Genomic DNA, 25,586 nt, shown 5'->3' with positions numbered 1-25,586 from the left:
TAAATGGAGGGTATTTCTCAACAACTCAATCACGTTTTGTTAGCCAATTAAATAAATACTCTTTTAATTGAAAGCTGCTCATAACATGCGAGACATGTTAGCGGTTTATCAATGTGGATGGGGGATATTTCTTAACAACTCAATCATGTTTTGTTAGTTGATTATGGCTGATTATTTTTTTAATTAAAGTTAAAGTTTTCTTCTTTAAAAAAATAAAAAAATAAAATAAAATAAACCTACACTGAGAACTACTCAAAAAAAAATTCTAATACAAGAAAATTTTGAAAATGACATTACTAAAAAAAATTCAACGTGAAATAGGAATATCAAATTTGTATGCCAACAAATTAAGATCCGTAACAGGAGGAGATGATTAAAACCTATTCTCCCACCTTGGGTGGGCCAACAACTTTAACCATTGATAACTACTTCATCATCTCTCCCAGAAATTGTTACAAGGAGTTGGTATACAGCCATCCTAAAGGCTAAAACGGCACAAGGCATTTGTGCACATTCTTTCAAATTTTACATTTCACAACAACAAATTGTGAAAGAATAGGTATTGCACACATTAATGGAGCATATTAAAATGCATATGACATGAACAACTATGATTTTATGAGCAACACCGACTTCACGAACTAGAGGAGGAAAATGCTTTCTCCACCTTGAGAGTCAAAAACAGGAATCCAGCATACGAGATGCAGAGGGCAGCAAGCATAATCACCAGCATTGCCTTCAATGAGATGTATGAACTCAGGAAGAATACAACTGCAATGGAAGCACTCTGCCAGACCTTGAGCTGTGCAAATGCCCCTTCCTGTACAGAAATTGTGATCATAAATCCAGATCATAACACCTTGCTAGAACTTCAGGTGCAATAATAAGAAATCAAATGAAGTGATAAATGCCAGCGGTCTCATAGAAAAACAAGACCGAGCAAAAAATGTGTCTCATGTGTAAGTTGTGGAACAAATTTAGAAGTGCAAGCAAATATAGTATTGGTATGTGAAAATAGATACAGAAGAATTAGTAAAGAGAAATTTTGCATAAATGTTATGAAATATGGAAATATTTACCAACATAAAAAAAAAAGTGCACTCTTTTGAGCATTAAATGATAATATAATGTAGATGAAACCTAGAAGACCTAAATAATATAACAAAGTTACATGAGATACATGCAGTCAAGACGTGAGTTCAGCATTAACACCTTACCCTTGGCTATGTATGGTGAGAATACCAGGATAAAAGTTAACCCAGAGGAGTAAAACATCAAAGGTGCACCCATGCATTTATACACACGCACACACACAAAGGCTTATCAGTTATCACATATAATTATGTACCATATCATGCTTGAAGAGTATCCCAAGCAAAGCACTAAGCTGTGTATTAAATACTCCATCACCAATGCCCAAAATGGCAGCCATGAGAAGTGGGTACATAATGCCAAGTACTCCGCTAGTTAACCTGAACCATGACATGGAAAAATAAGGTGTATGCAACATAAGTATGGCTTCAAAATACTCATTACAACAAAAAGCTTGAGTTTGAAGAAATCTTAGTACCCTAAAGTGCTTATTGCTTACCTGTATGCTAGTAGAAGCCAGAGGAATACGATAGCCTGAATAAAGGCTCCACCAGAAACTATCAAAGTGATAGACTTAGGACCAGAGGTAAGTCGACCAGCAGCCAATGAACACTGGCACAAGTTCCAACAACAAATTTGACCATAAATACCAATGATTTAACTAAACTATCTATATAACAAGTTTGTCTACACAACAATTCTGCACTTCCAACATGGCATGTGATGTGAGAACTTGCCACTTAACACCAACATTGAGCTTTTAAATTCAATACAAAGAAAAATTGAATTTTGCTTTTGAAAATATTTCTTTGAGATTGCAACATATATTGCAAGTAAAAATTGTTATAACAACTGAGTTCCACATCATGTTAGATATCAGATCACAGGAAAAGGCACAGCTGCAACCCGTGCATTAAAAAAGAATTATATTACTATAAAGGTGGTAACTGTATTGCAAAAACGTCATAATTGCTAACAGAGATAGAAAACTCAGACCAATTTGCTCTCTCTTACTTCTGAGGACAAAAGTTGTTTCTTTCACCTCATAATAATAAGGAAAGCTGTGCTAAATATGAGAAATACGAAACAACCAATTTACCAATTGGAATGCTACTTCAGTTGAACTGGAATGAAAGGTAAAGAACCACTTGTTTCTGCATTCTTGTACTTACTATTGCATCAAAAGCTCCATATACCGCCATTGCACCACCCACACCAGACTCACCAAGTGCTGGGGTTACAATATCCTTGGTGAATTCAGCCCTAAGATATAACAATCCATCTTAATAAGAGAAATTGGAAGGGAACATATAAATTGACACTAGAATGGCAATGAGAAAGTATATCATAAGTTAACCTAGTAATTACCATACAAACGCTTGTTGTAATCCTGAATATGCAATAAGGGGAATGACCAGTAGCATCCGTACATCAAACAAAGGATTAATTACTGACTTTGACAAAGATACCACATTAGAGTAAAAGCTGACAGATGAATCTGGTTGCCGACTCTCTCCTTCATCAGTCTTTTTTGTTAAGAAGCACATAAGTATGGTACCTAAGGTCATACTGCAAAGAAACACAACATACAATAAAGTTGTGCTACTGGTACTTCCCTCCTGCAGTGATGTGAAAGAAAATAAAACCATGAGATTGAATGGAAAGAAATAATAAATTGTAAACCCAAAAATGCACAGGCTATGCATATGCTATAAGAGTTCCATATTGAAGTGAACATATGTGCATGATTGTGCCTGTATAATTAAGGTTTTATTAAATTGAATCCATTGTAGTAATCCAGAGATGGGTATGAAAGCTCGGGCGTGTATCTCCTTAATGATTTTTAAATTTCCATAATACACAAACTAAAATCTTCCTCCCAGGAGAATTTATACATTGATAAGTAAGTTTTGGACTAAAAAGAAGGGGGAAGGAGAGATTCAAACTAGTAACCTCTGCCTGATTGTGCTATCTCTTGGGGTTCGGGAAGATATAGACGTATGATGTATATTAAGCAACAAGTGCAAGGGGCAACAAGCGCAAGGGAAAGATGTAGATGTATGATGGGTAAGCACAAATTATGATATATCGGTTTGATTCTGTATTTATTTGGACGATACTCTATTATTTACTCAATTATTCTACGAAAAATCTGTCAAAGACACCAGTTCTTCCTCATATTCAATTACTTTGAATCCTAATATTTTATATACTAAAATTATATATATATATATATATATATTAAACGTTTTAATGCCACCTAATATCTTATTGGAGATAAATGTGATCAATAGAGAGAGAGTCTGGGAGCTTCTGGATGGAAGGATAAGTCTTCTTTAATAACTAAATAAACACAGTGAGTTAAGTGTGAAACCAGAAGGATGGAGTACAACAGCCAAAGTTAACTTTGAGGTTAATGCATACCGTTCCATCACTCAACAATGCAAGTGTGATAAGATTTCCAACAAACTGCAGAAAAATGAATAAAAATTATATTACTCAATAAAACTTCACTTTGGCAAGTTAAAAATAATAATATTCTTAAAAAATAAAAATAAAAAAACACATAATGAGACTTGTCACAAAAAAGATCAAATGATTCACCTGGTGACTCGCAAACAGTCCCCAGAACTCTCCATTGAATTTACCAATTACTGTTCCTTCATGTAAGTTATAATCTCTTGCATGACTGCGGGCAGTGGAAGTGAGATATGTACCCTGATAGGTCATACGAGGAGTTAAGAAAGAATTTTTTGGCTCTACAAACTATTGCTGCAAACTACCAAGAAACTCAAAAAATCTGAAGCATGGACTTTCACCTGCCCAACCCATATAATTGAAGCAGAAAATCCAAGGTAAACAGAAGCTGGAACCATTGTATACCTAAAGAAGGAACAGGTTGATGTTAAAACATATGCAGTTAAAAAAATTCAATATTCAGGTAAAAAGTGATTCAGATTATTATGTATGTTAATCACAAAATAAGATACAATTGATAGTCAAATTTAAGAGCTGAGATAATGCAGTCATAGATGCCAGAAATTAACTGTAAAAACTAACTTAGTTTATGAATTCACAAGACAACTGATTAATACAAATCAATACCTTTGTGCAAGTCATAAAAATTTCACAAATTTTATAGGGTATGAATAAAATGATTGTAATCTGAGAGTTTTTTTTTTTTTTGATAAGTAATGCAAATCTTATCAATATCAAAAAATATAGCCACCCAAGTATACAAGAAGTATACAGCTGGGGACCATACAATCAATCACGTAACTTACAAGAATTTATCAAATCAATAACAGAACATAAAGATAAACTACGCAAAACAGACATCCAATCCAACAAAGTTCAAAAGAAAATTAATTTGAGATCAGGCATAGTTCTCTGTGTCCTCGAAACTCCAATTGTTCCTCTCCCTCCATAAACACCATATTAAGCAATGTTGGGCAGCCATCCACAACAGTCTTTGACATCACCCAACAAACTCCAAATAAACCCAACACCATAGACCACAATTCTGTAGCTATAGGACAGTGGAGTAAAAGATGGTCAACAAATTCCCCGTTGCATTTACACATATAAAACCAATCCAAAACCGAAAGTCACAAATTCTTTTCTGTAAATTGTCAATCTTCAAGATTTTCCCCAAAGCTGCAATCCAAATAAAGAAAGCAACTCTAGAAGGAAGACTTCCATTTGCTCTTCCAAGGGAATGATTGATCACCATTTCCAAGGAGAACCCTGTTAGAACCACTCACTGTAAATCCCTTGCTCTTATCTGGTTTACAGCACAGTTTATCCTCCCCACTTCCTTTCACTAATGCACCATAAATCATATCCAAGAAATTCAACAAAGACTCTAATTCCCAATCCTGCACAGCTCTTATGAAATTGACATCCCAATGCAGTACCCCATGTGTGTACAATATTTCATAATTATATACACATAAGTTCAGCCCAGCAAGTAGATAGTATCATAATAATTCTATCTTATCTTCTATCTGATGGTAAATTTGAAATCATTGATAAGTCTCGTTGCATAATTTGTTTACCTTTTCAATGAGCATAGAATATGAACTAAAACTGTTGTTCTTAAAATCTTTGTTTGATCTGATTTCAGTGATAGGATCATTTTCCTTTTCCCCCTATTACATTTGATTGATCGTTGAACTTTTAGAGTTTGATTTTGATGTACCCATAGTATGCATCCTGTGTACTTGGGCTACATTCCTTTTTGATTAATTAATATTGTTATTTGTCCAAAAATAAGACATAAACTAGTTCATTGACTTCCATCAAGCACCCTACAAAAGTTGAATATGGCTTTAGATAAATGCAAAGTCACGACTCTTGAAACAAATGAAGATAAAACATTAATCCAATATAGTATATGGCATCCACAACTCATTTTTCTCCATAGGGCCTGTCTGGTTTGCTTTTGGAGGGGACGAAAAGTGCTTTAAGGGGGTTAAAGCTCTTTTAGCTGAAATTGCCAAACATTTAGCAATTTCGCTAAAGAGCTCCCTGTCCTCCTAATCAATAAAATGCTGTCATTCATGCAAATATGACATCACCTGGTGATTTTTTTTTTTTTTTTTTCTTATGTTGATTAGGAAGCTAACTCACACATTTACATAAGTAGCATTATTTTATTGGTTGGGAGGACCTTTAAGGCGGGTCCTTAAAGCTGGCTAAAGCTAAAATTTGGAGCTTCTTGGGAAAAAAACTCTACAATTCACTAATCATGCTTTATAGATCTACCACTTTAAAGCATTGTTTAATGCAATTTGTCAAACACTCAAAAGCCATAAATGCTAAAGAGTTTCTCAGTTAAAACTCTATATTACAAAAGCTCTACTACTAAACTCTATAATTAAAACTCTCTTCCTAAAGCAATGCCAAACATGCATATAATTTTATCGATTTCATTTGATTGTCAAAACTGTTGGAAATTTCTCAGTGGAATAGCAAGTTAGAAGTTCAACATTGCAGACAGATCATATAAAAAGAGGTTAACTTTTTAGAAAAACATTCCAAAAAAATCAGTGTATAGAAAAATCCAAAAAAATAAAACCACTGTGAATGATCCAAATGCACTATACCAATAGCAGCAATTAGTTACCATGATGGCTTCAAATTTGCAGCTAAGAACAACCAATAACCAGTAGTCCCAAGAACCAAAGCATTCTTTGACCCAAGTCCCCGAACCACCATTGAAGCCACCATGGAGAAAAATGTGAAAGACACATACAATATCCCAAGCGAAGTCGTACCCAAATCCTCTTCCTGATTTGAAAATTGAAATTCACACCCAAACCATCAAACCCAGCTAAAATATAAAACATTCCAAAAAGAAACAAGTTTTCTATGTTCAAAACTTTCAGTTCCCTCAGCAAATGAAACAATTCTCAGCAACCAAGCATAGGAAAACAAAAACAAACAAAAAAATGCAAAAGCGAAGAACAGAGACAAGAGACTCACGGTGTTGAGGGTACTCTCAAGATTCTGAACAGCACCATAGGCAAGAAAGACCAAGAGGAAGGCAGAGCTGAGAATATGAACATCTCTGGCATGGTTTTTCTTTGGAATTTCAACTAGTTTATCACCAACCAATGGCGCCTCTTCATCCATGGCTTCAACTCGAGTGCTCGACCCAATTGATCACAGAGTCACTATAAAACCTCAGAAATGAGAGAGAGTCCAAGAGAGTGAAGGCAAAAGCGAAGGAGTGCCGGCAATAATGAAAGCAAGCATTAGAAGACGAATGAAAAGAGTTGGGGTTTCGATTATTTTATTGTTGGTGGAATCGAACCCCAATAATTTGGATTCGTTGCTGACTTTTGGGAGATATTCAAGACGAAGACAAAAATGGTTACTGGGTCAGCTCTCACAACTCAGAAATCAAAACTCGGAAGGTAATTTGCAACCGTTAGTTTGTGTTTGATCTGAATGTTAGGTGTGGTAATGAAATCCTCTTTGTTACGTGGTTTTAAGTTAAAACTTAAAACTCCATTTCTTCTCACCCACTATTTACATTTTTTTTTAAATAAAAATTCTTTTATCTAAAATTAAAGTTTAGGGACTGTTTGGTAAAATTATTTAAATATAGTTTTTTATTTTGCAATTCATAAAGGTGGGTTTCATACTTAAATTTATTGTTTGACTAATATTTTCTACATATAATTTTTAAAAAACTGTATCTTATTTCTGATTTAAAACAAGATTTCGAAAATGGCATAGGAAGTGTTTTCAGGATATAGAAAAAGTTTTTAATGACATAGTTATAAATAAATTAAAAACAATAGACACCACATATTTGTCCAAACTCTTTTATCTCTTAAATTTAGGAGTTTATTTTTATGACAAAAAGAATTTTTATATTTCAAATTTGAAAATTATCATTAAAAATGAAATATAAAAAAACATGATGAGCTCTATTATCTTATCATTATCCACACACAAAACAAAAAAAAAAAAAAAAGTAATCTATAGATTCTACATGTTACTTTTTGTAAATATATATTTTTTTAAATCTCAAAAATAAAAATGGTCACCCAAACAATTATTTTTGTTTTTAGTATTTTGAAAAAAAAAATTAAAAATGGGAGCCAAACATGTAAAATATAAAAATTATTATCTGAAAACTAGTTTCAAGTTCAATTTTTTGAAAATTGTTTTTATACTATTTTGAAAACAAAAACAAAAATCCTCCTATCAATCAGCCCCTTTGATTCATCGATTGAATTTAAATATTTAGTTGTTTGGAATTTAATTATTTTTTAAAAAGATAATATTATTCTTCTTTTATTGGTTAATGAAATGAGATGTTTTTTCTTTCTAAAAAATAATAATAATAAGGTGTTTGAATTTAATTAAGAAACTTATTATACTTCAGTGAAGGTACAGTACCTAATTAAGAACAGCCCAAAGGCTAATTTTTTGGGTTACAATTAAGCCCATTATACTATTTTTGAAAAAATAAATGCCGAAATTAGTCTATAAGGCTGGTGTTGGTAAGATATGGAAAATTATTATATATAAACACAATTTATGAATTAAAGTTAATAAAAAATTAAATGACACATCATGGTTTGATTTCAGTTAAACCTTAGTCCGATCTCAAAAACCTTAAACCTCTCCCCTTTCTGGTAATTTGAACGGTCTAGATTTCAAAACTATGTTATTTAATATCTAGACACTCTCGTATATATAATTGTCACAATACAATAATTGTGGGATTATGTTGTGACAATTAAACTGACCAAAAATTAGTTTTGGGGAAATGAGCACAAACAATAAGACTTAGGGTCCGTTTGGTTGAAGAGGTGGAAAAGTAGGAAAATAGAAAATAGTGGGAGGATAGAAAAGATTTAGTTTTTCTTCATGTGTGTTTGGTTGGAGAGATGAAAAACTCTTTTATTTGATTGAGAGGAAAAATGAGAGGATGGAAATGAAGTTAGTATAAATTTACAATTATATACTCATTAAATAAAACAAAAAAAGTAACACATTTTTTTATTAAAAATATTGTGTATGTACACTTAAAAAAAAAATTAAGGAGCACAATTCAAAGAAAGACGAGCACCAAAAAATAAATAAATTAATAATGAGAAGTACAAGAAAAGACAAATAAAACAAAGAAGAAGAAGAAAATAATAAAGGAAAAAAATGCTAAGCAAAAAGACATTTTTTTTTTGATAATCCAAAAAAAAAAAAAAAAAACACTGATAGTACAGTGGATGGAGAGAAAAATCAAAGGAAAAGGAACAAAATAAAATAAAATAAAAAGCCAAAACTGGCAAAGAAACGACAAACCCATGTACACTTGTTATTGAAAAAAAAAAAAAAAAGGAATGTGAAAGAGGAAGAAATAGAGAATGAATTTGTTGATGAAATTTTGAAGAAAAAAGAGAGAAAGTGAAAGTGCAATATTCAAGAAACTTGAGAGAATAAATTAATTGTCATATACTCAAAAGAAGTTGTCTCTCTAATTATTCTTGGGAACACTTTTTATTTTTACCTATACCCGTTGTTCTAAATTCCTCCTCTTTACCCTACATTACATCCCAATGAAAGTCCTATTTGATCTTAAAGAAGGTATGGTTTGGATCTTGACATGACTAATCAATGTGTGTGGTGTAATATTTTTAGTCTTTCATGAGACTATAAATGTCCTTTATTTTGCTTCACCGTTCTTCATCTTATTTATATGTAAGATATTAGTCTTTGTTCTACATTATTATGTTCACATATGTTTAAGAGTATTACACCCTTTTCGGAGTGATTTTATTTGTTGAGTATTAACTGATGATTCTCTCTTTATCAGTGGGTTGATAGGACTCGAACGTTGATCTTTAGGCTATTTCCTGTAATACAAAGGACACAGAATCAGAGGGGACCGGTGGGGGACCGGCCAAAAATCCTCCGATGATCAAGTCAGTTACTTTGAACTCTCTGTAACGAAGAAATGTTCTCTCAAAAGTAAAAGTGTCTGAATGCCCTTACCTTTCATCGAAGAAGCCTTATATAGTGTGTGTGTGGAACGGTTTATCTGTTTAGGAACCGTTCCCAATGTCGAGGAGTCCGGCGAATTAGGAGTAACTTCCATAACCGCTGTGGAAGTTACCTAGGTCGGACGCTGATGAACTCGTCCATCCATAGTCAGGATGGACGACACCTCAAGGATGATCTCGTCCATCTTCAGTGGAAGATAACGAGATCATCTTGGAAGGCTTGACGTTCATAACTGATAAATAGATCTCACGAGGTATTGCTCGTCCATGTATGGACGAGGTTCGCCAGTACGCTTGTAATTTTCATCGCCTATTGTAGCTTCTTTTGTTGGACGAGACATATGGACGAGTTATGGACTTGGGGATTTATTTATGACACCATCAGTTGCCCCCTCGTCCATGTGAGTCGTCCAAATGGTTGAACGTCTTTGGACTGGTAATTGGTTATTAATTATTTGCACCACGTGTCATTTTTTTATTGGCGGCTAATTTCGTCGATTTATATTTCCGAGGTAGATGCCACGTGTCGCTTTCGTATTGGCTGGGTCGTTTCGATTACCTAGGTCAGCATCCTATAAATAATGGAATGCCTCCCTTAACCCTTTTCATTCCAGAGATTTTCTTCCTTGACATCCGTCGTCTAGAGCCTCGTCTAGGAGTTTCTCTACGTCTAGAGTCTTCTTCCGTCTAGAGCCAGGTACTCTTCTTCTCCTCGTCTTTAGGTTTTAAGTTTCTTGTTAGAGATGTCCGCTGCCTCCTCGTCTACTGATAGCCTTAATAAGGCCATAGACGAGTACTGTGAGGATACTAGTGAGAGGTCTAACTCTAGCAGTGCTAGTGATGAGGGTGGAGGAAGCACGGGCGAGAACTACTCTTCTGGGGCCCCTGGGCTCCCTATTGAGGTCGTCCAAGAACAGCTTAGGAGAGCTTCTGGCTCTCAAGCTGGTTCTCCGTCCAATCCTACGGACGAGGTAGAAACCGTCTTCAGTTGAGCTGTAGGCGTCCATTCTAAGACGGACGAACAGAGGTTAAATAGCCTTAAATCCTGGTATCAAATCCCAAACGAGTTTAACCCTAGGCTGCCCGTCCGTGGAGAGTGGTGTTGTGAGCCCCGTTTTGGTATAGGCGTCTATGAATCTTACTTTTTAGGTGGCCTTAGGTTTCCTTTAAATGCCTTCGATAGAGAGTTATTAGTTAAGTTAGGTTTAAGTGTTTGTCAATTCAATCCTAACGCATGGAGACTTATTATCTCCATGCAAATTTTGTGGAGGGAAGTTTTTGGTGGGGACCGTCCTCTTACAGTGGACGAGTTCCTTTATTGTTATAAACCTTCTGCCATAAGTCAATCTGAAGGTTTTTATCAGTTTACTGCTAGAGGGAATGATTGTAGGTTGATCAAGTCCCTAGCTTCGTCTGATAGGAAATGGAAGACGGAGTTCATTTTCGTTTCAGGCTTCTGGGCAGGGAACCCTGTGGACGTTGGCAGGGATCCCTTTCCCCCTTACACTGGGGAACTAGGGAACCTTCGTCCAGAAGGTACGTCCCTTCCCCTTGTTTATTTTTATTCTTACTTCTATTTGATATATTTACAATTTCTAACCTTTGTTTGTTCATTGTGTTGTAGCTGCCAAACGTCCGTCCCTGAGTAAATTCCATCGTGACCGCGTCCATAGAGCTCGTCTACATACAGACAGGAGCTTTCGTTCTCTTGTCACGCTAAGACGCTTAGCCAAGTGGGGTTTAGGTCCTGAGCCTTCAGACGAAGCTATCGCCCACGAAGTTACTGTGCGAAAAAGTAAGTTCTTAGCTAAACCTCCTTTTCTTTTTCTTTTTTGTGTACCTTCCTAACTCGTTCATCTCGTCTTAGGAATGTCAACAATGAAAGAGAATAGAGGGAAGGAGATTGCAGGAGAGGGGAAACGTCCTGAGGGTCAAGCCCAAGATCGTCCTGAGGGTCAGACTCGTCCAACGGCTGGGGACAAAAGGAAGTTCTTGCCAAAAAATATTGACTTGGAAGGGCTCCCCAGTCGTAGGGACAAAAGGGTCAAGTCAGGCTCGTCCAAGGTGGTCAAGTCCAAACCTCCCCAGTCCCAGCCTGCCGTCCAGATAGTTGATGTGGACTCGTCCACTCCAGTGGAGTCCACGCCGTCCAAGACTCCACCCAGAACTCCTTTGGCCAAGTCTACCACGCCTGGCTCGTCCCAGCATTCCACGAACATTATTGAGAACGAAGACCTGGCTTGGAAACGTTTCCAGATGGCTGTCAAGGACGAAGATATAAACGTGCTACAACATGGGTTTAAAGGAATTTGAACATTCAGGCGTCCATGACCTCTTCAAGGTATGTCAGTATCTCTCATCCTTATTTGGGTAGCCACTTTTCCTCATTTAATCACTCTATGTTGCTTTGTCTATTCATAGGCCATGTCCAAGTTTATAGCAGCGTCTAGACAGGCAACAGAGCTGGACAAGACGAGAGTCTTGTTGGAGACGAGGATTCAGCAGGTGAATGCTGAGTGTAAAAAATGGGCTGGGGTTGCTGAAAAAGCTAAGGACGAGGTCAAGGAACGTAACAAGCTGATTGAGGAGCTAAGGACGGATGCAGTGGAGAAGGATACGCGCATTGATCATTTGCAGAAGATGAATGATGAATTGAATGCTCGTCTCTCCAAGGCAAAAGAGGACGCTGTGGCTGAGTTCAAGTCGTCCAAAGAATATACAGACACTTTGGATCGCAATTATGCAGCTGGTTTTGAAGATTTCAGAATGGACGCTATTGAGAACTTCCCTGAAGTTGATTTTAATGCAATCAAGCTTAACCTTGCTGCTGCCACAAGCTCTCTTCTCCAGACTGGCTCTGATGACGTCAACGTGGAAGACGATGCTAGTACCCAGCCTCAGGACGCACCAGTTGTGAATGCTCCCCCTTCTTAGGACGAGACTTTTAACCTTAGTGGTTTTTCTCTTTTTTTTTATTTGGTCCTTTGTTTTTGGACCTTCCTTTATGTAACAAGAATACATTATACTCGTCCATGGTTTTAGGACGGGTTTTTAAGTAGTTTCTGCTTTCCAAACTAATCAGGGTTTTTTGGACGTAGGAAGTCTACCCTTTGAATGAATTTTTATTATCTTTGCATGGACGAGTGATTTCATTTTCATGGACGAATGTTGCCAAGCTATTTTAACTCCAACTTTAGCTCGTCCATATCGAGATTACATATTTTTCATGTAGTCTAACTCGTCTTAGTAGGTAGTATTTTTAATTAGCTTGATTCGTCTTAGGACTTGCAAACTAATTTTACTTACCATCTTACTTATTTTGCCAACTTTTTCTCTCGTCCAGATTTTGGATTGTTTCAGTTGGCTCTGTCTCGTCCATGAGTTGGACGAGTGTGGATGTGGTTTTTTCCTTAGAAAATTTAGACGTTACATCTCTGCGTCCAGAGATTTTGTTCGTCTTGGATCTTTCAACCCTCTTGAGGATTGACTTGGACGATAATATCATGGAGAAATTTCACACAACATTTAGCACATAACATAAATATTGTTTACAGACAAGGCATATGCACACTGATGCCTTTTTATTTAATAAATACATACTTCATGACTTCGTCCATAACCATAACACAACTATAATAAGTAATAAGATCATAGTTTCAAACTCCACACATAAGCAACACCAAATATAATAGTATCAAACACAAACAGCATCATACGTAGTAGTAGGGTAATTAGACTTATAAGACCCAGTCTCGTCCATAGGTTCACTCTTACTGGTAGTACCTCCTCAGGTGCTCCACATTCCAAGGATGTTCCAGCTTTCTCCCGTCCAGGGCCTCCAGGTAGTAGGATCCTTGCCTTTTACAGTTGATAACTTTATAGGGTCCTTCCCAGTTTGGGCCCAATTTCCCATGTGCCGGGTTCTTGGTCGACAAAGAGACCTTTCTCAGGACGAGATCTCCAATGTTGAAACGCCTAGGCTTCACCACCGCGTCATACTGCTTAGCCATGAGATTCTTATACTTTGCTGCCCGGTGTTCTGCATTTGTCCTTACCTCGTCTATTAAATCGAGGTTCAGACGAAGCTGATCTTCATTATCCTTGTCTTGATACATCATCACCCTATGATTAGCCATATGTACTTCTGCAGGTATGACTGCATCACTTCCATAGGCTAGTTTGAAAGGAGTCTCTCCTGTAGGTGTCCTCACTGTGGTCCTATACGCCCATAAAACTCCTGGTAATTCATCTGGCCACACTCCCTTTGCCCCTCAAGCCGAGTCTTGATGATTTTCAACAAGGATCGGTTTGCAACTTCAGCCTGGCCGTTGGCTTGGGGGTGTGCAGGCGAGGAGTAATGGTTCTGAATTCCAAAATGTGAGCAGAAGTCCTTGAAGAGTGCATTGTCGAATTGTCGTCCGTTATCAGACACCAATACCTTCGGCACTCCAAATCTGCATACGATGTTCTTCCACACGAAGTTTTTCACATTCTGTTGTGTGATATTTGCCAACGGTTCTGCCTCCACCCATTTGGTGAAGTAATCGATGCCCACCACTAGAAACTTCATCTGCCTTACTCCCAAAGGGAAGGGACCCAAAATGTCCAGTCCCCATTGTGCGAAGGGCCACGGTGCCACCATTGGGGTGAGGTATTCCGATGGTTGCCTGGGGACGTTGCTGAATCGCTGGCACTGGTCGCAGACCTTAACGTATGCTTTAGCATCAGCTTGCATGTTCGGCCAGTAGTACCCTGCACGGACGACCTTGTGGACAAGTGATCTTGCTCCCGAATGATTGCCACATGCCCCTTCATGAACTTCTCTCAGCACGTAGTTTGCTTCGTCCGGAGCTAAACATCTAAGGTAAGGTTGAGAGAAACCTCTCTTGTATAGAACTCCATTCATAAGGACGTATCTAGCTGACCTCACCCTCACCTTTCTGGCCTCGTCCTTTTCTTCTGGTAGTCGTCCGTCTTTCAAATAGGATATAATGGGAGTCATCCAATTTTCTTTGTTATCAACCTGCTGTACTTCCTGGGCATCTATACTTGGCACATATTGAACTTCGTCTGACTTCTCTAATGATTCGTCTGCTGAGGCCTCCTTCGCTATAGTATCAGCTTCCACGTTCTCCTCCCTTGGGATTTGAACGAAGTCAGCTTTTTCAAACCTTTTCACAAGGCGCATCACCCTACCAAGATACTTCTTCATTCGTTCTTCCTTCGCCTCATACGTCCCATTCACTTGCCCCATGATCAGTTGGGAATCCCCCATGACACATATGGACTTTGCTTCCACGGACTTTGCCAATTCTAGCCCTTTGAGGAGGGCTTCATATTCGACTTCATTGTTTGTCGCTTGGTACTGTAGACGGACTTTATGTTTCAGTTTATCTCCCTCTGGGGACTGCAGGACCACACCAATTCCTCCTGCATGCCGTGTGGACGAACCATCCACATGAACGATCCATCTCTTACTGTCCTCTGTCTCGTTATGACTTGGGGTAAACTCCGCAATAAAATCTGCTAGGGCTTGAGCTTTAATGGCATGCCTTGGTAGATACCTGATATCGAACTCACTTAGCTCCACAGCCCACTGGATTAATCGTCCTGCAGCTTCCGGCCTATTCATTGCCTTTTTGAGAGGATGATCTGTCATAACATTAATGACATGTGCTTGGAAATAATGCCTCAGCTTCCGTGATGCTGTGATTAGTGCGAAGGCCAACTTCTCCATTTGCGGATACCGTCCTTCCGCTCCTTTCAATGCCTTGCTTGTATAGTACACAGGTCTTTGCACTTTATCTTCCTCTCTTATCAATGCCGAGCTCACGGCGTGCGGGGTTACTGCTAGGTACAAATATAGTTCCTCTCCTTCCACTGATGGACTCAGCAGCGGTGCCATGGTAAGGTATACTTTCAAATCTTCAAAAGCTCTCTGACACTCGTCGGTCCATTCGAATGCTTTTTTGAGAACCTTAAAAAATGGCAAACATTTATCAGTAGCTTTAGAGACAAACCTGTTAAGCGCAGCGACTCGTCCAGTGAGGGATTGGATTTCCTTGGTATTTTGCGGTGGCTTCATGTCCAATATTGCTTGAATTTTATCTGGATTCGCTTCAATTCCCCTGTGGGATACCATAAAGCCAAGGAATTTCCCTGATGATACTCCAAAGGCACATTTGCTAGGATTTAGCTTCATGTGATACTGCCTTAATGTCTCGAATGTCTCCTGCAGGTCGTCTAGATGTCTTCCTTCGTCTTGACTTTTCACCAGCATGTCATCTACGTAGACTTCTACATTCCGCCCAATCTGTGGACGAAACATGTGGTTGACCAACCTCTGATATGTTGCCCCTGCATTCTTCAAGCCAAACGGCATCACCTTATAGCAGAATAAGCCTTGACTGGTTACAAAAGATGTCTTCTCTTGGTCAGCCTCGTCCATTCTTATCTGATTGTATCCTGAAAAGGCATCCATGAAGCTAAGCAATTTGTGTCCTGCAGTTGAGTCTACTAACTGGTCAATGCGCGGTAGCGGGTAGCTATCCTTGGGGCAAGCCTTGTTCAGATCAGTGAAGTCCACGCACATTCTCCACTTGCCATTCGCTTTTTTGACCATTACTACATTGGCCAACCAATCCGGGTAATACACTTCCCGAATGAACTTTGCTACCATCAGCTTCTGGACCTCGTCCTTGATTGCACTATCTCTCTCAGGGGCAAACACCCTCTTCTTTTGCCGCACAGGCTTAGAGGAAGGACATACATTCAAACGGTGGGTAATGACACTAGGGTCTATACCCGGCATATCCTCGTGACTCCACGCGAACACATCGATGTTTTTCTTCAAAAATTGGACGAGGTCCTTTTTAATCTTCTCTTCTAAATCTGCTCCAACCCTGGTACACCTCTCAGGGTTAACTTCATCCAAGGAAATATCTTCCAATGCTTCAGTAGGCTCTGCTACGACCTTCTTTTCTTCAATATTCATTGCTTGAACTTGTTCATCCATGGCCAGCATGGCCAAGTAACATTCTCTTGCTGCCAGTTGGTCACCTTGTACCTGTCCTACCCCATATTCCGTTGGAAACTTGACTGATAAATGGTAAGTGGAGGTAACAGCTTTCCAGCTATTCAAAGTTGGTCTTCCAATGATGGCATTGTAGGAGGATGGACAATCTACCACAAGGAAGTTGACGTCCTTGGTAAGTTGTTGTGGATATGCCCCCACTACCACGGATAAGGAAATGGTACCCACTGGTTGCACCTTCATCCCACCAAAACCTACTAGGGGGGAGTTCACTGGACGGAGCTGGTCTCGTCCTAATCTCATCTGCTGAAAAGCTGGATAGTATAAAATGTCTGCTGAGCTTCCATTGTCCACAAGCACTCTTCTGGTTGTGTAGTTTGCAATTAGTAGGGAGATGACGAGGGCATCATCATGAGGGTGATGAATTCTGTCAGCATCCTCGTCCGTGAAAGTGATTGCCTGCTCGTCCATAGACATTGCTCTCGGTGATCGTCCGGTAAGCTGGACGTTCTGTACTACCTTCAAGTATGCTTTCTTGGACTTGGACGACCGGCCAGTTGAACTTCCCCCAATGATGACTCTTATCTCCCCGAGTGGTGGTCGCGATGAATCTTCCATCTTTCCCTTCTGTTTCTCGTCCATCTGGTCTCGTCCAAGGAAACCCCTCAACTTCCCTTGCCTTATGAGATTTTCAATTTGTTGCTTCAAGTCAAAACACTCGTCCGTGTTATGACCATGATCCCTATGAAAGCGACAGTACTTGTTCCTGTTGCGCTTGTTGGGATCACCCTTCAATTTCTCCGGCCACTTCAGTGAGGGATCATCCTTGATTTGCATAAGGACTTGCTCAAGTGGGGCGTTTAAAGGGGTATACTGCTGGTTCCGTACTGGAGGGCCTGGCTTCTTACTTTCTCGATCTCTCCTTTCCTCCGTCCGTCCCTTCTTTGGACGAGTTCCTTGCTCGTGATGACGACTGGGATTTGCATCCATTCTCTCGGACCTCTTCCTCTTCTTAGCGATGATTGCATCTTCTGCATTCATAAAATTCTGAGCCGAATGGACGAGTTCGGCCATGGACTGGGGCTCTTTTTCATAGAGCTTGTGTATAAACAGATCCGAATTCACCCCGTTGTGGAAGGCTGCCAGTAGAAGCTTATCATCTGCTTCGTCCACACTGAGAGCTTCTCTGTTAAAACGGGTGATAAACGACCGAAGGCTCTCGTTCTCTCCCTGCTCTATCGTCAACAAACTGGACGAGGAACGCTTGTGCCTTTGTCCTCCAATGAAATTGTTAACAAATAACTTACTCAACTCTTCAAAAGAACTCACCGAATTTGGAGGTATTTTGCTAAACCAAACTCGTGCTGAACCCTTAAGGGTGGTAGGGAAGGCTCTACACATTATCTCATCAGGCACCCCTTGAAGATGCATGGTGGTCTTGAAAGTGGCTATGTGATCAAACGGGTCACGTGTTCCATCATATGAATCCAGAGAAGGCAACTTGAACTTTGATGGTAGGGGGTGACCGTTGATGGAAGCCGTGAAGGGAGAGTCAGTCCTGTGAACCAAATCTTCTATCGGATTCGCCCTTTTCATATTTTCCTTCATTTCCTCCATAACTCTCTTCATTTGATCCATTTCTTCCTTCAGGTGTGGTACCGTTCGCGAAGTGGTGCCTCTAAACTGACTTCCAACTTCGGTATTCTCTCTTCCGCCATGACTTTGTGTTTGTCCACCTTCACGCTCTTCATGCGTTTGCCTCCTCATATTGATCTCCATTCGTAATTCTTGGTTTTGGCGAGTCAACTCCGCCATAGCGTCTGCCATAGATTGTGCATGTTGGGCAGATGACTGCATGACCGGGGCAGACTGGCGATCACGATGCGGGTTGCTGCTTCCCTGATGGCCTGGGCTAGTAGCCCTTGATCTAGTCCGAACCATCGACCCTTTGTCACGGAGAAGTAAACTGTGAAACAATTTCTTCCCACAGACGGCGCCAACTGATGATTCTCCCTTTATCAGTGGGTTGATAGGACTCGAACGTTGATCTTTAGGCTATTTCCTGTAATACAAAGGACACAGAATCAGAGGGGACCGGTGGGGGACCGGCCAAAAATCCTCCGATGATCAAGTTAGTTACTTTGAACTCTCTGTAACGAAGAAATGTTCTCTCAAAAGTAAAAGTGTCTCAATGCCCTTACCTTTCATCGAAGAAGCCTTATATAGTGTGTGTGTGTGTGTGTGGAACGGTTTATCTGTTTAGGAACCGTTCCCAATGTCGAGGAGTCCGGCGAATTAGGAGTAACTTCCATAACCGCTGTGGAAGTTACCTAGGTCGGACGCTGATGAACTCGTCCATCCATAGTCAGGATGGACGACACCTCAAGGATGATCTCGTCCATCTTCAGTGGAAGATAACGAGATCATCTTGGAAGGCTTGACGTTCATAACTGATAAATAGATCTCGAGGTATTGCTCGTCCATGTATGGACGAGGTTCGCCAGTACGCTTGTAATTTTCATCGCCTATTGTAGCTTCTTTTGTTGGACGAGACATATGGACGAGTTATGGACTTGGGGATTTATTTATGACACCATCATTAACAATTGTGAGATTTGAGTTGAAGCATAACTTTGGATAAAAATTCAAGACATGTTTTATCTTAAGACTAAGGTTGTGTTTGTGTTGGGTAAACTATTCACACACTAAGTATTGGTGGCATGTGGAATATCTTTGGTGGTTGTTAGTGTTTTGACCTTTGATTAACTATTTCTACTAAAGTAATAATTTTTTTTCTTATTTTGTGTCTTTCTCTCGAGTTGCTTAAATTGCTAGGGACTAGCAATGAGCTGGTTAGGGAGTATGATAATAACTTAATTTTGCATATTTATATCATTATTATAAAGCCTTATCATACTTATTTTGAATTAATTCATGCATTTTATAGCTAGTTTTGGAATAATGCTGAATAATCAATTTTGTGCTTAATTGAATTTTAATCCGTGAATTTGTCTTTTATAGGATAATAAAATTAAATAAGTGGATTTGTGCAAAGAAGAAAGTTAATGGACTTTACTTTTACAAGGGCTATGATGAAGTCAAAGAATGCCAACTCAATTAAATTCGAGTCCAACTAAAGCAAGTAATCAAAGGAAATTTACACCAAATCCAAATCCAATTTGGATTAGGATTCCAACTTGCACACCAGTTAGTTTTTGGAGCATAACTTTTGGTTCAGATATCCAATCGATATTATTCAAGTTGGGCTGGAAAGTTAATGTAAAGGGTTACAACTTTGTAGTTTACCAAAAATCTGAATTTTGAAATTAAATGGGCCTAAAACGTCGGTTAAGTGAAGCCTAAAAGCTTGAGAGCTCTTTAGGGAAAAGTTCAGGAGAGCTGCCATAGAACATAATATATGTTTTCTTAAAATTTCTTTACAGTTTTTAGAGTTTTATTTGTATTATGGCTTGCTAGATAGTTTGCTAAGGTAAGGGGTGAAACCCTACTGTTCATTGGTATGTTTTTAACAATTATTTATTGATTTTAATGCTTATATTTTTATATTTTTTATTGTTTTACTCATTGTAGTGGGGCCTTTTTGTGGTTAAAGTGGGCAGGGTTGCCTCCTGTGGTATTGGGCCCGAATGTTCTGGATAAGGGAGTTGAGACCGGTCCAATTGCAACTCAACTTGGTTCGGCTTATGCACAAACTATGCCTCATTTGCCAGGAGCATGCTTACGGCGGGCGAAACTGTTTCAAATAAATTGCGACAGGCAGACATGATAATAATAATAATAATATCAAATATTTTGAGATCTTTATTAAGACGAACAGATAAACCTTTCTTAAAAACAAAAAATAATCACAGTCTTAGCAACAATCATTTTATAAGAAAAGTAAAGGGGATCGAGTGGGTAGTCTGTGAGTTGATTGAGAGAGTAAATAAATTAGATCAAGTCTGATCTGTAGAACCAGAACCAGAGAGGGAAGAACACCTCTTCTCAAAGTGAATAATCTCTCAGGGTGATCCTGCCGTAGAAATTAATCACTTTGAGGGAAGTGAACCTAAATGGTTGGTACCCAAGAACACCTTTCATTTCCGGTAGAGAGCAAGATTTTGAGAGGGAGAAAGGGAATCAACCTATTGATGCATGCCTGCCATTCTAACTCTCTATCTTTTTCTTCTCCTTCTTCTCTAATATTCCTCTTTTTTCTTATCTTTTTTCTTTCTTAATCCTTGTTTCTATTTCTTGACTTTCAAGTTTTCAATACCGTGGTGCTTATTGTTGTTGTTCCTATACACGGCAAGGGCCTCTTTATAATGCCTGCCGTGACCGGATTTTACTATTCTAGCCCTTAACCATCTTTATCTGGTCTGAGTGTACCTGCCGACCACCACTAGTCCGACTGTGTGTCACTCCCTGTCGCCAGACAAAAGAAAGCTATTTTGTTTGTTTGTCTGCCGTGGCACCCTTTCTTACTACGGTGTGGGTGCCTTCTCTCTCCCTATCTCTCATGGCATGCACCTAATGGTTCCAGCTCAACTATGCCCGTTTGGGTGGTATGTCATCCTAGCAGGACACTTCCCCCAAAAGAGCCCTAGCAGGAACCTCAAAAATAGGTTTTTCCCCTCTCCCTACCACCAGACCATACCTCCTTTAAGCCCATTTACCTCTTCAAGACCCATTTGTTTATCTCCTAGGCCTATAATCCATTATTCCTGCTGCTTGGGATTAATGGGTTTTCTATCCGTTTGCCAACTCCTTTCTGTCCGTGTTGCTGGGCTTCTCCCTTCTTCTTGGGCTTCCGAAATGGCCATCAACACTCTACTAGAAAAGTATTTAGTTTTGTATAATTCTTTGATTTATCGTAGACTCCAGGCACGTTAAATGCTTAGTATTCCCTACGAACTAATTCACTATTTTTGTTTTGCCTATAATCAATCAATTTCATAAAACTACCTTAGACAATTAATTCTTGAGATTTTATTATTAAATCATCCAACTAAGATCATCCTTTGTATGAATTTTAGTTAAGTTATAAAATAAATATAGTTAATACTATCAATAGATGTGTTGTGTGTGGATCTCTAACCCTTAGCGCCTTAATATATTGTTATTTTCTCTCAATATAAATTAACTTTACTAAACCATCAAAAATCACTTCAATTAAACTTTATTATTTTAGTTTTATTCTCTTGTGGTTTGCTAATCAATTCCCTTTTTCCTGTGGATTCGACCTCAAACTTACTGAGTTATTACTTCGCGACAATCTTGCACTTGAGAGTATTATTTAAGTCGCAGCAAGTTTGTGGCACCGTTGCCGGGGACTAGGCGATTAGAGAAGCGTTCCACTTCGTTTGGAGAGACTTTCAGCATTAAATTACTTCACATATTGGGTAATATCTCTCCAAATCTTTTTTTTTAAGTAGTTTAGTTTTCTTTTAGAGTTTTTCTTTTATTTTTACTTTTTTTATTGTTAAAAGTATTTCTTTTGTTTTCTCTTTCTTTCTTGCTTTACTATTGCATGCGTGTTTAATGTCGTGATAGTAATAATCGCTTGTTTAGAATTGGGTCTACTAATTTGTTTGGCAATTTATCTGACTCTTTCACACGTTCTCACACACTTGATATCATGGCAGACTTAGAGAGTAATCATGGTGATGAGAATAATTTAAATAATGAAAACTTCCATACTCACCAACCCATTAGAACTCTCAGGGATTATTTGCAACCTACTAAGAGTAGTGCACCATCATGCATCATTTTTCCAACTAATGCAAATAATTTTAATTTTAGCTCATATGATTTCATTACTTCCTAAATTTTATGGCTTAGATTCTGAAAATCCTCACCTACACTTCAAGGAATTTGAGGAGGTATGTTCTACCTTCTATGACCAATCATGTAATGAAGAGACCATTAGGTTGAAGTTGTTTCCTTTTTATCTTAAAGACGCAAAAACTCTAAAAGAAAACTAAACTACTTCAACCTAATGGTCTCTTCATTACATGATTGGTCATAGAAGGTAGAACATACCTCCTCAAATTCCTTGAAGTGTAGGTAAGGATTTTCATAATCTAAGCCATGGAATTAGGGAAGTAATGAAATCATATCAGGCTTAAAATTAAAATTAAAATTATTTGCATTAGTTGGAAAAATGATGCATGATGGTGCACTACTCCTAGTAGGTTGCAAATAATCCTTGAGAGTTCTAATGGGTTGGTGAGCATGGAAGTTTTCATTATTTAAATTATTCTCATCACCATGATTACTCTCCAAGTCTGCCATGATATCAAGTGTGTGAGAATATGTGAAAGAATCAAATAAATTGCCAAAAAAGTTATTAGACTCAACTCTAAACAAGCGATTATCACTATCACAACACCAAACACGCATGCAATAGTAAAGCAAGAAAGAAAAAGAAAACAAAAGAAAAAGAAAACAAAAGAAATACCTTTAACAATAAAAAGAAGTAAAAATTAACGAAAAACTCTAAAAGAAAACTAAAATACTTAAAAAGAAAAGATTTGGAGAGATATTACCCAATATGTGAAGTAATTTAATGCTGAAAACCTTTCCAAAAGAAGTGGAACGCTTCTCTAATCGCCTAGTCCCCGGCAATGGCACCAAAAACTTGCTGCGACTTAAGTAATGCTCCCAAGTGCAGGATTGTCATAAAGTAATAACTAGGTAAGTTCGAGGTCAAATCCACAGGGAAAAGGGAATTGATTAGCAAACCACAAGAAAATAAAACTCAAATAATAAAGTTTAAATGAAGAGATTTTTGATGGTTTAGTAAAGTTAATTTAAATTGAGAGAAAATAACAATATACTAAGGCGCTAAGGGTTAGGGATCCACACACAACACATCTATTGGTAGTCTTAACAATATTTATTTTATAACTCAACTAAAATTCATACGAAGGATGATCTTAGTCGGATGATTTAACAATAAGAACTCAAGAATTAAATGTCCAAGGTAGTTTTATGAAACTGATTGATTTTAGGCAAAACAAAACTAGTGAATTAGTTCGCAGGGAATACTAAGAATTTAGCATGCCTAGAGTCTAAGATAAAACAAAGAATTATACAAAACTAAATACTTTTCTAGATGAGTAAAAAAATCAAAAACATAAAAACATAAGCATTAAAACCAATAAATAATTGTTAAGAACATACCAATAAACGGTTGGGTTTCACCCCTTGCCTTAGCAAGGCTTCTAACAAGCCATAACACAAATAAAACTCTAAAAATTGTAAAGAAACTTCAAGAAAAACTAAATTATGTTCTACAGCAGCTCTTCTGAATTTTTCCCTAAAGAGCCTTTAAATAGGTCAAGGAATTCTATTACAAGTTGAATTCTTGTTTGGAGAAAATTCCAAATTTTTAGGCTTCAATTAGCTGACTTTTTCGGCCCATTTAACTTCAGAATTCGGACTTTTGGTAAACTACAAAGCTGTAGCTCTTTAAGTCAAATTTCAAACCTTACTTGAATCATCTTGATTGGACATCTGAGCCGAAAGTTATGCTTCAAATACTAACTGGTGTGCAAGATGGAATCCTAATCTGAATTGGACTTGGATTTGGTGCAAATTTCCTTTGATTCCTTGCTCTAATTAGACTTGAATTTAATCGAGTTGGCCTTCTTTGACTTCATCATAGCCCTTGTAAAAGTAAAGTCCATTAGCTTTCTTCTTTGCACAAAACCACTTATTTAATTTCATTATCCTACAAAAGACAAATTCACTCATTAAAATTCAATTAAGCACAAAATTGATTATTCAACATTATTCCAAAACCAACTATAAAAATGCATGAATTAACTCAGAATAAGTATGATAATGTTTTTTAATAATGATATAAATATGCAAAATTAAGCTATTATCACTTGCACTTGGGTATTTTGTCTACTCCATATTGTGTGAGTTTTCCTCTTAGTTTTCTCCCCGAGAGACAAAAATCAAAGGAAAAGGAAATTAAAATAAAAGGCCAAACTGGCAAAGAAATGACAAACCCACGTGCACTTGCAAATTTGTATTTTAATATGCTCCATACCATGATAGTTTTCCCCTTAGTTTTTTCCCCCAAAATCTCTCCATTTTGGTGGGCCTTAAGAGAAAATACTTGGACCCTACCACTTTTTTCCTCCCTCCCAACCAAACACCTACTAAAAATACTTTCTTTCCACTTTTCTCTCCTCAATTTTTCAACCTCCCTAAAATCCCTCCAAACAAACATACCATTAAGGCCCATAACCAAACAAGCAACCTCATTTTGATGAACCACCTTAGTCTTTCTAACTTCCAACTTGGTTACTACCACAAAGTCCTTTACCCCAAAAGCTTCAGAGGTATCAATGACAAATGACTCAATCACTAGCCTAAAGACTATCACAAAGAGAAGGATCAAGGTTGAAACTCTTAAGCATGTTGGAGACTTGGAGTTACTATAATTCTGATGAGGCCAATACATATGAAGAAGCATCGAAAACTTGAACGAAATCTAGAGACTATAGGTCTTCAATCAAACCCAATATCGAATAGTTGATACCTTTGATCATTTTAGATTTCAACAATTCCCACTACTTCTGGTGATGGTCCTTTAAATTTGAACTTTAATCTTTGCGACAAATTTTAATCATATTCATATCAATTTTATAATTTTTTATGCATATTTTGTTAGCATCCTCAAAACACTTGTTTTTCCTTTCTTTTAGCACTCTCATAATTGTATTTCCTCTTTTACACGAGTTTTTTCTGCCATCCCTGATCTGACCACATTCCATCTTGTTGCCATCCATATTTGTGTGTAACTAAAATCCTTCAAAAGATATTATATGGCTTTGGCTAAACATTTTCTCTGTGAAATATGAGTGTCCAATTCCATAATAGGCCTATTATTTGGTACTTTAGGGTACTGAGCAATAGTACTCTTT

At 37.9% G+C, this 25,586-nt stretch overlaps 4 protein-coding genes across 5 annotated transcripts; 2 read left to right on the top strand and 2 right to left on the bottom strand.

Moving 5' to 3' along the window:
- Positions 1-293: 293 nt before the first annotated feature.
- Positions 294-7,065, bottom strand: LOC115992583 (UNC93-like protein 3). Of its 2 annotated transcripts, XM_031116798.1 has the most exons (10): positions 6,580-7,065; positions 6,221-6,384; positions 3,912-3,975; positions 3,697-3,810; positions 3,517-3,561; positions 2,461-2,711; positions 2,265-2,355; positions 1,592-1,704; positions 1,349-1,472; positions 294-820 (listed from the first exon to the last, which is right to left on the bottom strand). In XM_031116798.1, the coding sequence occupies exons 1-10, from the start codon at positions 6,727-6,729 to the stop codon at positions 635-637; spliced, it is 1,302 nt and encodes a 433-aa protein (XP_030972658.1). In that variant the 5' UTR covers positions 6,730-7,065; the 3' UTR covers positions 294-634. The 2 variants fall into 2 exon arrangements, with proteins under 2 accessions (XP_030972658.1, XP_030972659.1); XM_031116799.1 differs by lacking the exon at positions 6,221-6,384.
- A 3,799-nt stretch (positions 7,066-10,864) lies between these two features.
- Positions 10,865-11,892, top strand: LOC115989927. Its single transcript, XM_031113795.1, has 4 exons — positions 10,865-11,147; positions 11,236-11,406; positions 11,479-11,815; positions 11,868-11,892. Exons 1-4 carry the CDS (start codon positions 10,865-10,867, stop codon positions 11,890-11,892), a joined length of 816 nt encoding a protein of 271 aa, XP_030969655.1.
- Position 11,893: 1 nt separating this feature from the next.
- Positions 11,894-12,545, top strand: LOC115989925. The gene is made up of 2 exons (XM_031113794.1): positions 11,894-11,952; positions 12,033-12,545. The coding sequence occupies exons 1-2, from the start codon at positions 11,905-11,907 to the stop codon at positions 12,543-12,545; spliced, it is 561 nt and encodes a 186-aa protein (XP_030969654.1). The 5' UTR covers positions 11,894-11,904.
- Positions 12,546-14,035: 1,490 nt separating this feature from the next.
- LOC115989924 lies at positions 14,036-15,516 on the bottom strand. Its single transcript, XM_031113793.1, has 2 exons — positions 14,412-15,516; positions 14,036-14,304 (listed from the first exon to the last, which is right to left on the bottom strand). The coding sequence occupies exons 1-2, from the start codon at positions 15,514-15,516 to the stop codon at positions 14,036-14,038; spliced, it is 1,374 nt and encodes a 457-aa protein (XP_030969653.1).
- Between the last annotated feature and the right edge of the window lie 10,070 nt (positions 15,517-25,586).

The sequence above is a fragment of the Quercus lobata genome, chromosome 5 (assembly GCF_001633185.2).
Source record: "Quercus lobata isolate SW786 chromosome 5, ValleyOak3.0 Primary Assembly, whole genome shotgun sequence".
In the NCBI taxonomy this organism is placed as follows: Eukaryota; Viridiplantae; Streptophyta; class Magnoliopsida; order Fagales; family Fagaceae; genus Quercus; species Quercus lobata.
This window is presented reverse-complemented; position numbering and strand designations above follow the sequence as displayed.